The sequence below is a fragment of the Xenopus laevis genome, chromosome 6L, assembly GCF_017654675.1.
Source record: "Xenopus laevis strain J_2021 chromosome 6L, Xenopus_laevis_v10.1, whole genome shotgun sequence".
Classification (NCBI taxonomy): Eukaryota; Metazoa; Chordata; class Amphibia; order Anura; family Pipidae; genus Xenopus; species Xenopus laevis.
Window position 1 is genome coordinate 38,474,667 of NC_054381.1, and position 17,728 is coordinate 38,492,394.

At 38.4% G+C, this 17,728-nt stretch overlaps 1 protein-coding gene across 3 annotated transcripts in view; it reads right to left on the reverse strand.

Moving 5' to 3' along the window:
* Window positions 1-7,300: 7,300 nt before the first annotated feature.
* The window catches only part of snx13.L (sorting nexin 13 L homeolog), a 91,110-nt gene continuing 80,682 nt past the window's right edge, over window positions 7,301-17,728 (reverse strand). For all 3 annotated transcript variants that reach the window (XM_041565957.1, XM_018267380.2, XM_041565958.1), the window contains 4 exons: window positions 13,741-13,886; window positions 12,715-12,783; window positions 11,313-11,425; window positions 7,301-10,888 (listed from right to left, as the gene is read on the reverse strand). In XM_041565957.1, coding sequence (XP_041421891.1) covers window positions 10,641-10,888; window positions 11,313-11,425; window positions 12,715-12,783; window positions 13,741-13,886 — 576 coding nt within the window. In that variant the 3' untranslated portion in view covers window positions 7,301-10,640. The remainder of the gene's footprint in view (window positions 10,889-11,312; window positions 11,426-12,714; window positions 12,784-13,740; window positions 13,887-17,728) is intronic.

The window sequence follows — 17,728 nt, forward strand, 5'->3', positions numbered from 1 at the left end:
ATATAAGCACCCCAAGTATTTTTTTTTTAAGTTTACTTAACTTTTAACCACACTTGCACACTTGCTATTATCATCCTTCTCTAGTCAGATAATTCAGAAGCAACTAAAATAAAGTGCTGTGTGCCTTCTTTCCCTGATACACCGAAGCAAATGAACCAAAAGTGCTACAGTGCTTTCCCAATATAAAATACCATTAGAACATTTCCTAAATCCCATATACTGTAAGAGGAGGGCTATACACACTATAATATTCAACTCAAAAATATGCCGGTGCTAAATAAATAGACAAGTAGTTAAAAGAACAACACATTAAAAGACATATGAATTATTATGGAAGATATATCGATGATATAATTATATTGTGGCAGTAAATTGCATGTAAACGGAGCATCGTGTGCCTTATATATTGTATCATATGTGCAGGGGCGATCCTGGTCCCTCCGCCGCCTGAGGCAGCAGCAGTTGCTGGCTCCCCCCCTCCCCCATGCGCTTACCTTTTTGCGCCTGAGGGGGTCCACAAGGGAGGCAGAGAGGGCCAGTACGCTAGCGCAGAGAGTCTAACTGCACTCTCTGCACTAGAAGAGTCGAATTTCCACTTTTTATACCGGAAATTCGGCTCTTAAAGTACCAGGAGCCACATTTTTGCCGCCCCTGGTACCCAGTGGGGCGCTGCTGCCTGAGGCGACTGCCTCAACTCGCCTCATTGGTGAAGCACCCCTGAATATGTGCTATCTGGACATGGGTATTAATTTCATGGCCTGCAATTGCTGGTAATTTAACACGCACAACATGCAAAAGTAGGTTAGGGGGCTCTAGGCAAATAACCCTTGTCTGTCCATTCTGTTCCCATAATCTGTCCATTCTGTAGCTTGTCACCTACCCCTCCTCCTCCACCCCATGATGCACCCTGATCTTCTGTAGCGTGGGTATCAATGCAGTGGGGAAAATCAGGGAATTAATTGTGTTTGGAGTAAGAGTGCTGATGGGGGGGGAAGGGCACGGGGTCCTGCCTTGGGCGCATTCTGGCCTGGCACTGAGAGCCATAAAAGGAAACACCAACATCACATACATTTAGGTATCTGGGGAATCAGATCTGTCACCTATTCAGCATTTGCAAGAAGTCAACTATATTTATACCCCCAACTACGAGCATGATCATAATCACACGGGGGAGATTGATATCTCTGAGAAATGCAGTAGGATCTGGATCTAAATGCACCTTTAATGAAGGCTTCTTAGTGGGCTAGTTTGATTTTTTTATGATTGTGCTTAGATCAACAGGAATTCAAATTTCAACATTTCTTTTATTTTAGATTCTGCCCTGTTTAGTGGAACAAATAAAAACTACAGATATTTTATCATCAAAACAATAGTGCCCCTTTTAAAATGGGAAAAGTAAATGATTTTAATTATAAAAGAATTAGTGGGACTGATAAAAATATAAATTGTGTAAATGTGTCCTGGTAATGTAACATTAAAGAGTTACGGTTTGGCTAAATAATCATAAATCTAAACCTTCATTTATTTGAATGGCTCTGGGCTACTGTATAAATGGATTTAGTGATTTTAGCTTTCATATGGAGTGTACAGGTTTAATGGCCCCCACCTGGAAGCTGAACAGAGGTCAGATGTACAGTACAAAGTTATTTTCAGTGTATGAGTCTGGGTTATAGCCACAATTATTTACACTTTAACCCGAAGTACCATACAATATGTTTATATGTGCCGCAGGGTGTGACCCAGAAACTCTTGCAAATTCCTATAAGCAAACTCTTTCAAAGTGTGTCCAGGCAGATAAGGACCACAAAGCCGACTCCCCCCAGTACAGGGATCAGGTCTCTTTGGGAAACATTTAAGGTGCAGGTGTTTTCCCTTTTGTGCACCAAACTATAGAGAGGTCACAGAAGCATGAAATTGCCCTAAGTCATTGGAAGCGCTACACACACACACACACACATACAGACAAAGTCATTTGGCAACTGTTTCAGCCTCTCAGTTTGTACTGTGTGTTACACCTCTTCATTTCATTTGCAACTTGGCCAAGATGGTTAGAGCAGCAGAGAGTGCATTCCAGCTTATCCACCACTCTATCATTTCTCTAAGCTATTTACCATTCTCACTGACACTGCCAGTATTACAACTATTGTCATTTCATATTCCTTTGGCAAAGTTACACCATTGATGGAGGATGGTTTTACTAATGGAGATGCCAATATAAGCAATCCATGCATAAGTATAATTGCAATGCCAACTTGATACATAAAACTTCCACAACACGCTGTAAATAAATACAGTGCCAATTCCATGTATAATACCATAGAACACACGGCAAATAAATACAGTACCACTTCCACGTATAATACCCCAGAACATACAGCAGATATAGCGCCAATTCAGTGAATAATACCCCAGAACGCACAGCAAATAAATACAGTGCCAATTTTGTGGATAATAACCAAGAACATACAGCAGATACAGTGCCAATTCAGTGAATAATACCCCAGAGCACACAGCAAATAAATACAGTGCCAATGTAAAAACCATGACGAACTCTAATACAAAACTTACGCAAGTAAAAGCATACAAGGTCCCATATAAGTCAACGGAAACTGTGCTGATCCTATTGGACCTTTTTTCAGCCATTAAGACTTTGAGGATTTTAATTTTTTTTTTATTTGTATGTTTTTTCAGATTGTTCAGTACTTTTTTACGTTCATACTTTTTATAATCAGATATTTTAACAACTTTCATGGCTTTTGTGGTTTTAGAGAAATATAGATTTAGGGGGTTATTTATCAAAGGTCGAGTTGTGTTTTCTCTCTAAAAAAAAAAAAAAAATTTCAAGGGTAGTTACACTAAAAAACTCTATTTTTTCAAATGTATTATTCCCAAAGCTGCTAAAAGCCAGAATTCAAAAATACTCCAGCTGAAACCTGTCGAGGTCATGTAGAAGTCAATGACAGAGGTCCCTTTAATCATTTAAAAATGTTTTTTGTCTTCATGATTTTCTGTTTTTTAATGTGGTTGCAAACTTGATAAATTTGAGAGTATTCAATGTTTTTTAGTCTATAAATTAGAGTATTTGAGGTTTTTTCCCAGATCAAGGTTTTTGCATTCAGGTTTTTTCATAAATAAGCAAAGATTCTAGTTGTGAGTTTATTCAAGCAAACTCAACCTTTGATGAATAACCCCTTCATGGTTCAAAAAGCTGTTATACCTCTAAAATTTGATCTGTAATAAATAGGGCTCATTTGTAAATCTGAGTACATTTTTTTTAAACGGGATCATAAGTTGCAATAAATTTGTCATATTGTAGTCCACAGCTCTGAAGTCACATGACCCAAATGGTTTGTATTCAGTACTTCTGAACAATTGGGATTTGGTTGAATCTAAATAGTGAAGAAAGAGTATTCACCAAAAGCCTAAACTGAATCATTGTTTCGATGCTTCCCTACAAAAAAACTAAATAAGTGTAAGCTTACTCTTATGGACCATGTGAACAAACCGCAATGACTTATAGCAGGTTGGTTTCCAATGACATCAATGGGAAATGCTGTAAGGTTTCCGGCACCAGTGATTATTGCACCGACTAATATTCAGGGTCATTTTTCCATCTGATGTGGTGCTACTCAGTGATGTAAACGCTAAGCAACCTATGATAATTGACAGCCAGTTTGTGTGGCAAATTTATCAATTCTTCTTGAGAAATATTGTGGATTGCTTTTTCCCCAAACCATTCTTGGCCATTTACCCAAGCCACTGTTGAGTAAAAATTCTACAAGGATTTATGTAAGGTTTAGGATAAGAACTTTTATGGCAAAGCAAGTTGAGCAACAGAAAGATTTTTTATTTTGTTATGTTTTGGTTTAAATACATCTCGGCATGTTTGAGTGTCATCAAAAACAACGCCTTCTAAGATGTGATAAATGGGGAAGAAAATCTAAATTGCAGGAAAAAAACAATTTTACTATCGAGACTGAATAAAACTGCCACCACGATAAATCAGGATTTATATCAGGGGGCAGATTTATCAAGGGTTGAATAGTCAATTTGAATTCAAATTCGAATTTTCGAGTTTAAAAATTCACACATTTTAATTTTATTCCCCTATTCGAATGTAAATTGAAATGCGAGATCTATCACATTTCAACCATGAAAACTAGGGATGCATCGAAACCACTATTTTGGATTCCTCCTGAATCCTTAACTTAGGGGTGGGAAGGGGGAAAACATTTATTACTTCCTTGTTTTGTGACCAAAAGTCATGCGATTTCCCTCCCTGCCCCTAATTTGCATATGCAAATTAGGATTCCGGTTCGGCTAGGCAGAAGGATTCGGTCAAATCCGAATCCTGCTTAAAAAGGCCAAACCCTGGCTGAATCCCGAACCGAATCCTGGATTCAGTGTATCCCTAATGGAAACAGTCCTAATTTGAATATTCGCCACCTAAAACCTGCCAAGTTCAGTCAATGGCGGAGGTCCACTGAGCCATTTGGAGATGTTAATAGCCTTCCTGACATTTGAGGTTTTTTTTCGGGAGAAAAATTAGATTCGTATAAATCAAATACGATTAGAATTTTCAGGTCCGAACCATTAGATAGAATATTAGCCATTGAAATTTTTTCTTAAATATCCTCCCAGTTGAATTGTTAGTATATTCAAATTTAAAAAAAAAATCACATGAATTCGAAATTCGACCTTTGATAAATGGGCCTCTAGGTGTTTTTACTAATAAAATGCTGATTTCTGGGGGAAAAAAACGAGAGAGACACCCCTGTTTATGTTAATACTTTATTAGTGTAATCATTAGCCCAGCTTTTCAGTTGGACATAACATAATGCAAATGGAAAATAAAAATGTTATCATCAGTCCGGTAAAAATGACTAACATTCGGTATGCTCTTTGTTCAATTAAAAAAAAATAAAGAAGAGAAATACATGAAGGAGAAAACGGGTGGAAAGACAAGTGAGAGAGAGAACAAATAAGCCCAGAAGTAACATTACTGTACAGTGATATGAATGGTTTCATCCTTACACACAAACTGGACATTCTGGAGGGACAACACGACGGTTCTCTTTCAGTACAAGAAATGGAATAGTGGAATGATGGGCAGACTTCTAAAACAAGTCCTTAAAGGGATCCTGTCTTGGGAAAACATGTTTTTTTCAAAACGCATCAGTTAATAGTGCTACTCCAGCTGACTTCTGTACTGAAATCCATTTCTCAAAAGAGCAAACAGTTTTTTTTATATTCAATTTTGAAATCTGACATGGGGCTAGACATTTTGTCAATTTCCCAGCTGCCCCTGGTCATGTGACTTGTGCCTGCACTTTAGGAGAGAAATGCTTTCTGGCAGGCTGCTGTTTTTCCTTCTCAATGTAACTGAATGTGTCTCAGTGAGACATTGGTTTTTACTATTGAGTGTTGTTCTTATATCTACCAGGCAGCTGTTATCTTGTGTTAGGGAGCTGTTATCTGGTTACCTTCCCATTGTTCTTTTGTTTAGCTCTTGGGGGGAAAAGGGAGGGGGGTGATATCACTCCAACTTGCAGTACAGCAGTAAAGAGTGATTGAAGTTTATCAGAGCACAAGTCACATGACTTGGGGCAGCTGGGAAATTGACAATATGTCTAGCCCCATGTCAGATTTAAAAATGTAATATAAAAAAATCTGTTTGCTCTTTTGAGAAATGGATTTCAGTGCAGAATTCTGCTGGAGCAGCACTATTAAGTGATTCATTTTGAAAAATTTTTTTTTCCCATGACAGTATCCCTTTAAATAAAGAGTATGCAGCAGTAGCAGCAGCAGGAATGTCAATGGCCAACACTAAAATACCATTCAATCTCGAGTTCCACCCTTTAAATATGAACACGATTTACAGTCATTCAAATTTCCATGCGCTAAAGCAGCAGTTTTGAATTCTTGGTCGTTTTTGAAAATTTGACTGAAAAATGAGAATCTTACTGTGAATGCAGGAGACACCACAGCACACTATTTACAGGAGTGCAGATTAAGTATTCCTTTAGATTTGATAGAACCACCCTTTGTTTGAAAGCTTGAGGATGCAATGGAGAATCGGAAGGCTTCATGTATGCTACAGATTTTAGTCCATGTATGGACAGACTTGTTAGTAGTGTCCTGGCACAAATCTATAGCACAGATGAGCCTAAACTGAAGGGAAAAAAAACATAAAAAGTACTGATGATTTATGAAGTCGTTGAGAAGAATTAGGTGCCGCCATTATTTTATCATTAAGGGTCACTTTTTTTATTACACAGAATTATGAATCGCCCGCCATATTGCTTCTCTCAAGCAAAACATCCAATTCTAAAACTTCTTCCCAGACTCTGTATGGCTAATAAGGCATTGCTCTACATGCCTCCGGAGGCTCTTTTAAAGCTTATAACTGCCAAGACAGGCAACGCAACAGCTGCTACGTGTATTTGCAACTCAGGGAAATCCCTGGCTACAATTAAAACAGGTTATATTTTCCTTTAACAACTAATAGACTTGTTTAGAAAACATAACTAAGTTCATGACTGTACTGTGAATAGTGCAGCTGAATGCACCGCCTATTTCTCCTCTCCTGCAGATCAATAAAGACAAGTCTCTGGCCTATTTAAAGGACAAGTATTATTTCATGGTACAGGTTTTTGGCAAGGAATCTTGTTGACATTAAGTAAAATACAGCACACATTTTCCAGATAATGACAGTTCTATGCTTTATCATATGGAACACGTTCTTGTAGTACTAGAGAAGTACCAGCAGAGCAAAGTTAGGCATGAGTTAAAATACAACTTTTTAATGCTTATTTTATTTTTATTTAAAAACTTAAGGCTATAAATAAGTGCAAATTTGGACAATGGCACTTTAATTTCAGGCGGAAAACTGGAGCAGCCGGAAGCCGATCAATGGCAGAAACACAAGTGCTGTTAGTATGTATATAGTACAATCAGTCTGAGTGATTACACAGCAATAACTTCAACTGGTGCCATTATAATGAACCATTTCACAGTGTGGAGGATGTGCAACAGTCTGGTGACCGTGCCAGCTTTATAGGATCTAGTTCTAGCAGGTAAAACACATAAATAAAATGATTGCACAACTCATTGCCAGGTGCAAGCATACTCACGGGACTCCAACACATTGGGAAATGTCCTCGGTGAGGACAACACATACAACAGAGTCTCTGAATGTCATGATGTCCCTACAAATATGAGGCAATAATGAGACATATACCCCAAGGAACAGGCAACCCTACTATTGCTGGACTACACCTCCATGCAACCTCTGTAGGCCAGGATTTACTCTTCTTTCTCCAAGCTCAACTATTGCAGAGATATCCATCATATACATCAGCCCCTGCCCCAGTGCATCTTACAGTCTAAGTCCCAGTTATATTCACACACAAACTATGGCTAATTTCATTGGAACCATTTAATGTGCTTGTATTTTGTTTTGGGCTTAAAGAGAAATGTATATTTCCATAAATAAATATGCAGGACGTGCAAGGGTGTTTGCTTCAGCTGGGAAATTCTCCATAGATATCAACTAAATAAAGATCGCTAGTACTGTTTAATTGAGGTATACGTAAAGTATTAAAGATATAAAAAGGAGTGTCGTTATGAAGTCGTTGAGAAGAATTAGGTGCCGCCATTATTTTATCATTAAGGGTCTCTTTTTTTATTACACAGAATTATGAATCGCCCACCATATTGCTTCTCTCCAATTCTAAAACTTCTTCCCAGACTGCACTCACTCTGTATGGCTAGTAAGGCATTGCTCTACATGCCTCCGGAGGCTCTTTTAAAGCTTATACCTGCCAAGACAGGCAACGCAACAGCTGCTACGTGTATTTGCAATTCAGGGAAATCCTTGGCTACAATTAAAACAGGTTATATTTTCCACAACTAGTCGACTTGTTTAGAAAATATAACTAAGTTCATGACTGTACTGTGAATAGTGCAGCTGAATGCCCCTGTTTTCTTCAGCTGGGAAATTCTCCATAGATATCAACTAAATAAAGATCGCTAGTACTGTTTAATTGAGGTATACGTAAAGTATTAAAGATATAAAAAGGAGTGTCTCAATGCAGTATTTTATGTGGTATTGGGGAAATACAGGAAAAATGCTACTAAAATGGAGTCAGGTTCCCTCTGAGCAGTGCAACAGCATCCATGCACACAAGTTCTGGCACCAGTGCACACCAGAAACTATGGAAACCAAGAAACACACACATTACTCTGCACTTGTGACCCATCCAATGGTTTATGGACACACTTCTTCGAAGCAAGAGAGGATTTGTTTATGACAATAAATTACAGGGAAAACTAAAGGGGTACATACATGATATTCACTGGTCAAGGATATGTGCTACAGATTAAACCAGTACAATGTTGGATATGGATCAAGCAGCCCCCATCTAAAATGGCGGATACCTTGTTCAGTCAGCTGGAACAAGCTAACATTTCTAAAAATGTGAGTATAACTAGTATTAGGTCTGCTGAGGCCTGAAGTTGAACAAGCATGGCTAAGCTTCTGGAATTTGATTGGTGGAGGATGCAGGAAGATTTAGTCCAGCAATAGCACAAGCCAAAGTCATCACTATCTCAAGGATAAAAAGGCAATAGAAACCGTGAATTAAAAAAAACAAAAACCCATAAATATATATTCTCTTAATCCACACACTTCCCCCGCCAATAACAGTTCATTGAATAAAATAAGCAGTTGTAGCACTATGTATATTTAGCGTTGCTACACATGATGTGCAGTGTGTTTCCATGTAAAACAATACACCAGAGAGTACCACAAGCAGCAAGAGATAGAACCTTGTGAACGTCACAATGTACAATGTATATGATTTATGTGCACCATCAATGCAAAGGCTTTAAAACCAGCTTTAGAGGCTGCACCAAATGTAGTAATTCCAAAAGATTCTACAAACAGCTTGAGACCAAATTTCCCAGCCTCCAACCAGGTAGAAAATACAAATGCATTATTTGTCTGACTGAGGGTAATAGGAGCTATGGTGACACATCTGGAGTGTGAAGGTTGCACATCTGCGGCACAGAACAGAAATTTCGAATCATTTTGATTGGATGCGAGCATACAGAGCACAATTAGTGTCAACATTTCTTTTCTGTGTGATACAAACAACCAGCCGAGGACTGTCTACTTTTAAGGTTAAATTCCTTGACTGCCCACTGTGTGTTACTTGTGGAGTAAATAGAATAATAAAAAAAATAAAAAAAGTTCATTTTTCAATTAAAGTGGAATTTTCTTTTCAAGATAAACAGGTGTTTTGCAAGTGCAACTCTGCCAAATAGTTCTTTACTCAGTAAAGACAAACAACCCCATAGTGCTCACACAGCATCTGCAAGCCAGTTCTAGCTTCTTCAGTCTCCAGTCTCTATCCATCAGCATTATGTACTATTGACTTGCCCAAAGCCAGTTTAAACTGATAATTTAAAGTAAAAATCCACAATGAAAAGGCAGATATGATCAATGTTTTGTAAATGAAGCATGCTGCCACAGACTGTTACATCAGCGTTCAGGATTAGCCACCCATTTAGTTATGAAGCCTCTTAATGTTTAGATTTATGGTTCATACGGCAATTATTAGACTTCTGAGACAGCGTAGGAACCATTTGGTTATGGAGCCTCTAAAAGGTTTACATTAATGGTTCTTTTGACAATTGTTGGCTGGACTTCGGAGACAGCGTAAAAACCACTGAGTTATGGAGCCTCTAAAAGGTTGACATCAATGGTTCCTATGACAATTGTTGGCTGGCCTTTGGGGACTGTAGGAACCATTTGGTTATGGAGCCTCTAAAAAGTTTACATTAAAGATTGTTATGACAATTGTTGGCTGGACTTCGGAGACAGCATAGGAACCATTGAGTTATGGAACCTCTAAAAGGTTTACATTAATGGTTCTTATGACAATTGTTGGCTGGACTTTGTGGACAGTGTAGGTACCATTTGGTTATGGAACCTCTAAAGGTTTACACCTATGGTTCACATGCCAATTGATGGCTGGCTTTTGGGGTCAGCATAAGACCTGTGGATATCTTTGTTTATTATTGCCATTCCTTAAACCACAATAGCATTTTTATTTTATGACCTGGTACAGTCATGTTTACCCTGGCCTTCTATGCCTTGATTGAGGAGTCTTGATGTCTAACCAAAAAGGTAATTGCACAATCTCCCAATCTGAACTCAACCTAGCTCAGGTCTCCAGTAAACCACTGCAATTGTGCTTGTACTTTGTGTAGAAAAATCCAGTCTGGCACTTCTTCTGGACAACTAGGGCTTGATCGCCTCCAGCTCTTTTTTGGTCAGAACCCCAGATTAGCTGGTTCCGCATACTGAAAATTGACCAAGCCACCCTGCTCCTCAGTATTGCAGATGCACCAAATCATTTAAGTCATACAAACACAATCCGATGATTGTACAGAAGGCAAGGATGTGAAAGGATCACACATCTGGATGCATTAGTATTTTATATGACACTACATGATTGGAGTGGAAACCTAAGTAGGTGTTTTGAAGCCCAGGTGATCATACCCAAGCTAAAGTCAGGAATGCCGGAATCAAACACTGAAGAGTTTCTTAGGGCACCTCTTAGCAAACTGTAGTGTCACCTTTTCTGCAAGGAAGGCGCTTGAGAAGGCTGTGCTCTCTGTCTATATTTTTGCATGCGTTCTGACCGAGAATGGAGTTTATAGAAAAGCTCACGGAACTTATACTGTGGAAATAAGGTTTCCAGGAAGCCCTCTATAAAAACGTACACAAGTCTCCTGTTCAGCTGGTTGTACTGAAACATTTCAAACACCCGCAGGATGCCTTTCCGAGTTGTTTCAGCACCAATGATATGCTTCAGTTCATCTAAAAAAAAAAGAGGAAAAAAAATTTAATTTAATATGATTCATTTTTTGAATTTTATTTTTAACATACAGAGGAAGCAGAACATGAGTAATTTTAATTGGTGAAGGGGACGTGGCCATAAACTTACCAGCAAATGGACTGGGAAGCTAATCAACAACCATATATACATAAAATAATTGAAAAAAACGCTGAGGGCCTTATGCTTAAACTGCGTTAGTTGAGTTTCCACTGGCAATTATAACATTACATCTGCACTCAGCATTCTATAAATAAAATGTAATAATAAAAGTATAATTCTCAGATGAAGGCTAGTGATTAACAATTGACATTAGAATAAAGGTCTTTTTCAGCGTTTATGAAAACCCCTTAATAACATAAGTGTACAATTTTGTGACCGTCACGTGTAATCTGGCAATTTTCTAACCTGGCATTATTTCCAGTAGATTGGTTTTAGCTGCCACTCTTGTTCTCATTCGAATACTCCGGTCTCTTCGTAGAGCTGATTCCGCCAATATTCCATTTGGCCAAAACGATTCTCTGTAATTAAGAAAGTAAAGGACACTTTAACAATGGGATTTAATGCACAATGTATACGGAGGAAGCAGAGTGTGTAAATAATCTACCAAGGAAAAACGGAGTCACTGAGCATGAAAGTTGTGATGCTTTCATTTTCTATGAAAATAAACAGGTCACTGGTTTATTCGGCTACAGGATACCCATATATCAATGAGTCTATCAAGTGCCATTTGGGCATGAAACGCATGGAGGTGCTTGTCTTTTTTTTAAATGTAACTTTCAATTAAGATTTTTATTTTTGTGGCCTTTGTGGAATCCTTGAGTGGCTGGATGCCCCCTTTGTCTAATTCTGTCAATATAAATATAACCAATATTCAAGCTGCTTCTCAGATATAAGTTACCACAATAACCTACTGCTGCAAATAAACTAACCTTCACCTTGTAATACAGGTATGGGACCTGTTATCCAGAGTGCTTGGAAACTGAGTTTTTCTGGATAAGGGATCTTTCCATAATTTGGATCTCCATACCTTAAGTCTACTAAAAAATCATTAAGGGGGGTTATCAAAGGTTGAGTTTTTTTCTACCGAGAATGAACTGGCAACTCAAATGTTTTCTTATTCATGAAAAAAAAGAAATGTAAAAAAACTTGATTGAATGCAATCGGGGGAAAAACTTTGTATATTCAAATTGATCAAGTTATCGGCGAAAAAAAACGTGAATAGCTCTAATTGATCAAGTTTTCGATTGCAAACCACTGAAAAAAACAAAAATCATGAAGGCTAAAAAATCTTCAAATGGTTCAAGGGACCTCTGTCATTGACTTCTACATGACTTCGTCAGGTTTTAGCTGGATAATTTTACGTTTCGTGCTTTTTGCAGCATTGGGGCATAATAAATCTTGAAAAATTTGAGTTTTTACTGAAACTATCCTTGAAAAATTAAATTTTCTGGAAAAACACTTAATAAATAACCCCCTAAAACATTAAATAAACCCAAGAGAATCGTTTTGCCTCGTATAAAGATTAACTATATCTTAGTTGGTATCAAATACAAGGTGCTGTTTTATTATTACAGAAAAAGAACATTTTTTAAACATTTTTTTAACATTCTGAATTATTTGGTTTAAATGAAGTCTATGAGAAATGGCCTTCCCATAATTCAGAGCTTTCTGGATAACGGGTTTCTGGATAATGGATCTAGGGATGCACTGAATTGTCTATTTTAAGATTTGGCCGAATCCTTTGTGAAAGATTCGGCCAAATACTGAACTGAATGCAAATGAGGGGGAAAGAGAACATGGCATTTACCTGAACTGTTTCACATAATCCGCTACTTGGTCTGGGGAGGTCATGTATTGCACGTGGTCAACAATTTTTCTGGAAAAAAATATAAATTTCAATTTCGAATGATTTCACAGCAAACAGGAAAAGGATATGTAAAACCATGAATGTACCCGTTTTCTTGCACCTAGACTATTACTAATGCCTAAGGAAACCCAGAATTTTATACAGTACCTGCTTTTGATCAGGTGTTTAGGTCCAAGGTTCCCTTTGAGTACTGCGTATGCTCTTGAACTATGTAACAGTGTACAACTGAATGGTAACAGGCATACAATTTGTATGTATATTCTAGGATAACTTAAGCTCAGTAGCATGCAAAAAATTGTACAAAAAAGTACAGTGGAAGTAATGATGCTGGAACGCTATTGCATTGTAGAGGGGGGAATAACATGGTGGATTGTGCTGTGTTTTGTAATTACCAACAATTTGAAAATTAGAAACGTCCTACCAATATTGTTAAACATTCCAATGTCTTGGCACCCACATTTAGTCTTTGAGTCAGCTTGGTTAAATAGTAGGTAAACTGTGGCATATGCACATGTGGTTGTCAGTCAGTATGTTCAGAGACATACAGGGCAACACACAATGGGGCATTGGCAATGGCAGAGGTTTTTGGTAAGGAGATTTAACTAGTCAGCGTCTTTGTGCCTGGTGCTTATCACTTACCGTTGCCGTAGTATAGGTATTATCAGCCTCTAGACATTTTAAGAAATTACAGAAAGATGATATTTTTCCCATAAATATCTCACTTAACCTTCACAAATCATTTTATGTTTATTGCAAGACACAGTTAAAAACTGGAACAAATTATTTTAATTACAGAATTCTATATCCTGCACTTACTGCTTATTGCACTACTGGTTAGACCTAAACTGCATTTCGTTGCTTTGTACTTGTACTTGTGTAATGACAATAAAGTTGAATCGAATCTAATCATCTAATCTAATCTATATACATTAAAGGTATTATTCTACAGAAGCACAAACACTGTACCTATTAATGGTGTCTCCATAGGTTGCTCTTATGAGCTGCTGGAGAAGGCTTGTAATTTGTCTTCTTAACCACTGATTCCTTTCTTTCAAGTCAAAGACGTCATCCATAAGGAGAAGCATCACTCTCAGCGGAATGTTGTCATCCACCTTTTGACAATAAAGACATTCATTCATTTACTTATAGATATGAGGGTTCAATGAATTGCATAGTGTCTGTGCACATGGGTGCTCACAATTGCTGTCCATTGCATTCAATGCCGCATGTTATATGCAGAATATAGATGTATTATATCACAGTGCTGTCCAACAGCCCCAACTCAACTCTACCCTCATCTGGCAATAAGCATTGTATAGCCCTGGGCTCTACAATAATAAAATGAAAATGAAATAATAAAAGGGGCAATGCAGTATAATGCAGGCTTGTCATCTTTCCCATCATCTCCTTCACCTTGATATACCATCCTCTAATCTTTTTTTGCATTTCCATGTTGTCTAACCATTTTTTTTAAAGGCTGTCTCAATCAGCTTTGAGTTTATGGGTAAGGGCACACCTGGCATTTCGAGGAGATTTAGTAGACGGGCATCTAATCTCCCTGAACGGCTTCCCCCTGTCTTCCGACAACTATAATGAAAAAACGCCTGCGGCATGGCACACGCGGCAATTCGTTTTCCGAAGTCGCCTCACGAGGAAACTTTGGGCAACTTTGGAATACGAATCGCCGCGTGTGCCATGCCGCAGGCATTTTTTCCTTATAGCCGTCGGAAGACAGGGGGAAGCCGTTCGGGGAGATTATTCGCCCTAAAGAAGAGGCGGTTAGTCACCAGGCGACTAAATCTCCCCGAATCGCTAGGTGTGCCCTTACCCTATAACTGAATCTTTTGGCTAAGGCCCATGTCACAAAGGGAGATTAGGATGAGCCACAACTCCTAAGGAAACAAACCCTTTTTACACCATGGAAAAAATGTTAGCCGGCTCCTCCTAGCTTAAAGAGGAATATATACAGTACGTCAATACAGGCTCTTCGGAGTAGTTTGGAGTAAAATGATTGTATGCTGAACTGCATTTACCTTGATGGTTCCGGAAGCCATCATGCTTGTACACAGAATTAAATGGAACTATGAGAAGCCACGGCATCAGAAAATCAAGCACCTGATAGTTTTACAGCCATGACGAAAAAACCTAACTCAATTAAGGCCAGAGCATTTGTCAAACTGATGGTAACATAGTTATGCTCAGGAAGACAACATGGAATGCTTTGATGTGACAAAATAAAAATGTAAAGTAAAGGACAGGTGCAGATTTATGACGATGACAAATCTCTATTTAATCACCAATAATCTTTGCTCCTCAAGTTCTAGTTAAAGAAATTCCTCCTTTGTGAATTATGAACATTACTCTCAAAGCACTGGGAAAACAGCAAACGTATTTTTTTAATGAGCAGTAGCAGTAGACTCCCACAAGTTTCAGCTTCTAAGGATGACACCACCGAATACTTCTGATTCAGTCGGGTACACAAACCACTATACAGGGCTGCAAGTGTGTGTGAATATATGAACAAGCATAGTTCTTTCTACATGGCCCATAACAGATCCATTACATACTAAAGGCCCCATACACGGCCGATAAAAGCTGCTGAAAGACGGCAGTCGTCATCTTATTGGCCCGCGTGTGGGGCCATCTGACCGGCTTCCCAGTTCGATATCTGGCCAAAAGTTGGTCAGATCTTGATCGAGCAGGTTAAAAATCCCGTTGGATTGCAGCCGCATCAGACCGCTCGTATCGGATCCATTATCATCGTCAAAAGAGTGGATCTCTACGTCTATGGCCACCTTAAGGCTTTAGTTGGCAGCTCTCAATGTTGGATCTCAATACAAAGATAAATGATGATAATATTAATACAAATCAAGCTTCAGAATTTATCAGGTACCCTGACAACAAGATAAACACTTAAAATATCAGGCTGGAGAAAGGTACAAAATGAATCTCATACTTGGTGGTACTGAAGTAGAGATGCACCGAATTCAGGATTGGGCCTTTTTAAGCAGGATTCAGCCGGATCCTTCTGCCCAACCGAACCAAATCCATATCCTAATTTGCATACAAAATTAGGGGTGAGGAGGGAAATTGTGTGACTTTTTGTCACAAAACAAGGAACTAAAAAATGTTTTCCTATTCCCACCCCTAATTTGCATATGAACATTAGGATTTGGCTCGGTATTCGGCCGAATCTTTCGCAAAGGATTCGGGAGTTTGGCCAAATCCAAAATAGTGGAAATAGTGCATCCCTGTACTGAAGTAACATGGCCACAACACAGATATCTTTAAGGGAATGGCACAAAGGAGTTTTGATGGCCATGACCCTCACAGAAGTAGCAAGCTATAGCCCTAAAAGCTGCTTCCTACTGACTGCATTGAATATGTGGCAGTCATAGTACGAAACAAGACTAGAGGAAATTGGCTGTATTTGGAAACATGTAGCAAAATACTTAATTAATTTAGATAAACAATCAAAATAACCCCACATCATTTGATCTAGTGAGGAGCAGGTAGGTACTGTGAAAATGTGTAACTGCCTTTCATTTTTTATTTGTGGTTTTACAGTAATTTGGGTATTTATTCAGCAGCTCTCCAGTTTGCATTTTCAGTAATCTGGTTGCTGGGGTCCAAATTACCCTAGCAACCATGCATTGATATGAATCAAGAGACTGGAATATGAATAGGAGCAATAAAAAGCAATAAATAAATAAAATAGCAATAACAACAAATGTGTAGCCTTACCGAACATTTGTTTTTAGATGGGATCAGTGACCCCCACTTAATAATTGGAAGCTATTGCCCAAGAAAGAGGCAAAATATCCAGGTGTCTATATAGCCCACAGCTGCTGTGGGTCTACGCAGACTGGCAATATAGTAAGAAACAAGATTAGAGGAAATTTGGCTGTATTTGGAAAAATGTAGCAAAATACTTAATTAGTTTAGATAAACTAAATCAAAAGATTCAACCTCTAGTCTTGTTTCACATCACATGATCTAGTGAGGAGCAGGTAGGTACTGTGAATTGGCCCAGCTTTTTTGTAGGGGTTTGGGAGGGGTCCAGTTTACTAGTCCCTGAAACTTTACTCAAAGGGGTTGTTCACCTTTGAGTTAACTTTTAGTATGATGTAGAGAGTGATATTCTGAGAAAATTTGTAATTGGCTTTCATTTTTTATTTGTGGTTTTAGAGTAATGTGGCTTTTTATTCAGCAGTTCTCCAGTTTGCAAGTTCAGTAATCTAGTTGTTAGGGTCCAAATTACCCTAGCAACCATGCACTGAATATGAATAACAGACTGGGAATATGAATAGGAGCAATAAAAAGTAGCAATAACAATAAATATGTAGCCTTACAGAGCATTTGTTTTTAGATTGGATCAGTGACCCCCACTTGAAAGTTGAAAAGAGTTAGAAGAGAAAGGCAAATAATTCAAAAACTAGGGATGCACCGAATCCAGTATTTTGGATTCGGCCGAACCAACTGAATGCTTTGCGAAAGATTCGGCCGAATATCAAACCAAATTTGCATATGCAAATTAGGGGAACAATTTTAACTTCCTTGTTTTGTGACAAAAAGTCACCTCATTTCCCTCCCCGCTTCTAATTTGCTTATGCAAATTAGGATTCGGTTCAGTTGGGCAGAAGGATTCGGCCAAATTAGCAAATCCTGCTGAAAAGGGCCGAATCCTGGATTCGGTGCATCCCTATCAAAAACTATTAAAAATATATTAAGACCAATTGCAATGTTGCTTAGAATTGCCCATTTTATAACATACTAAAAGTAGGGATGCACCGAATCCACTATTTTGGATTCTGACGAACCCTCGAATCCTTCACGAAAGATTCAGGCGAATACGCATATGCAAATTAGAATTCGGTTCGGCTGGGCAGAAGGATTCGGCCGAATCCAGCTGAAAAAGGCTGACTCCTAACTAAAAGTTAACTCAAAGGTGAAC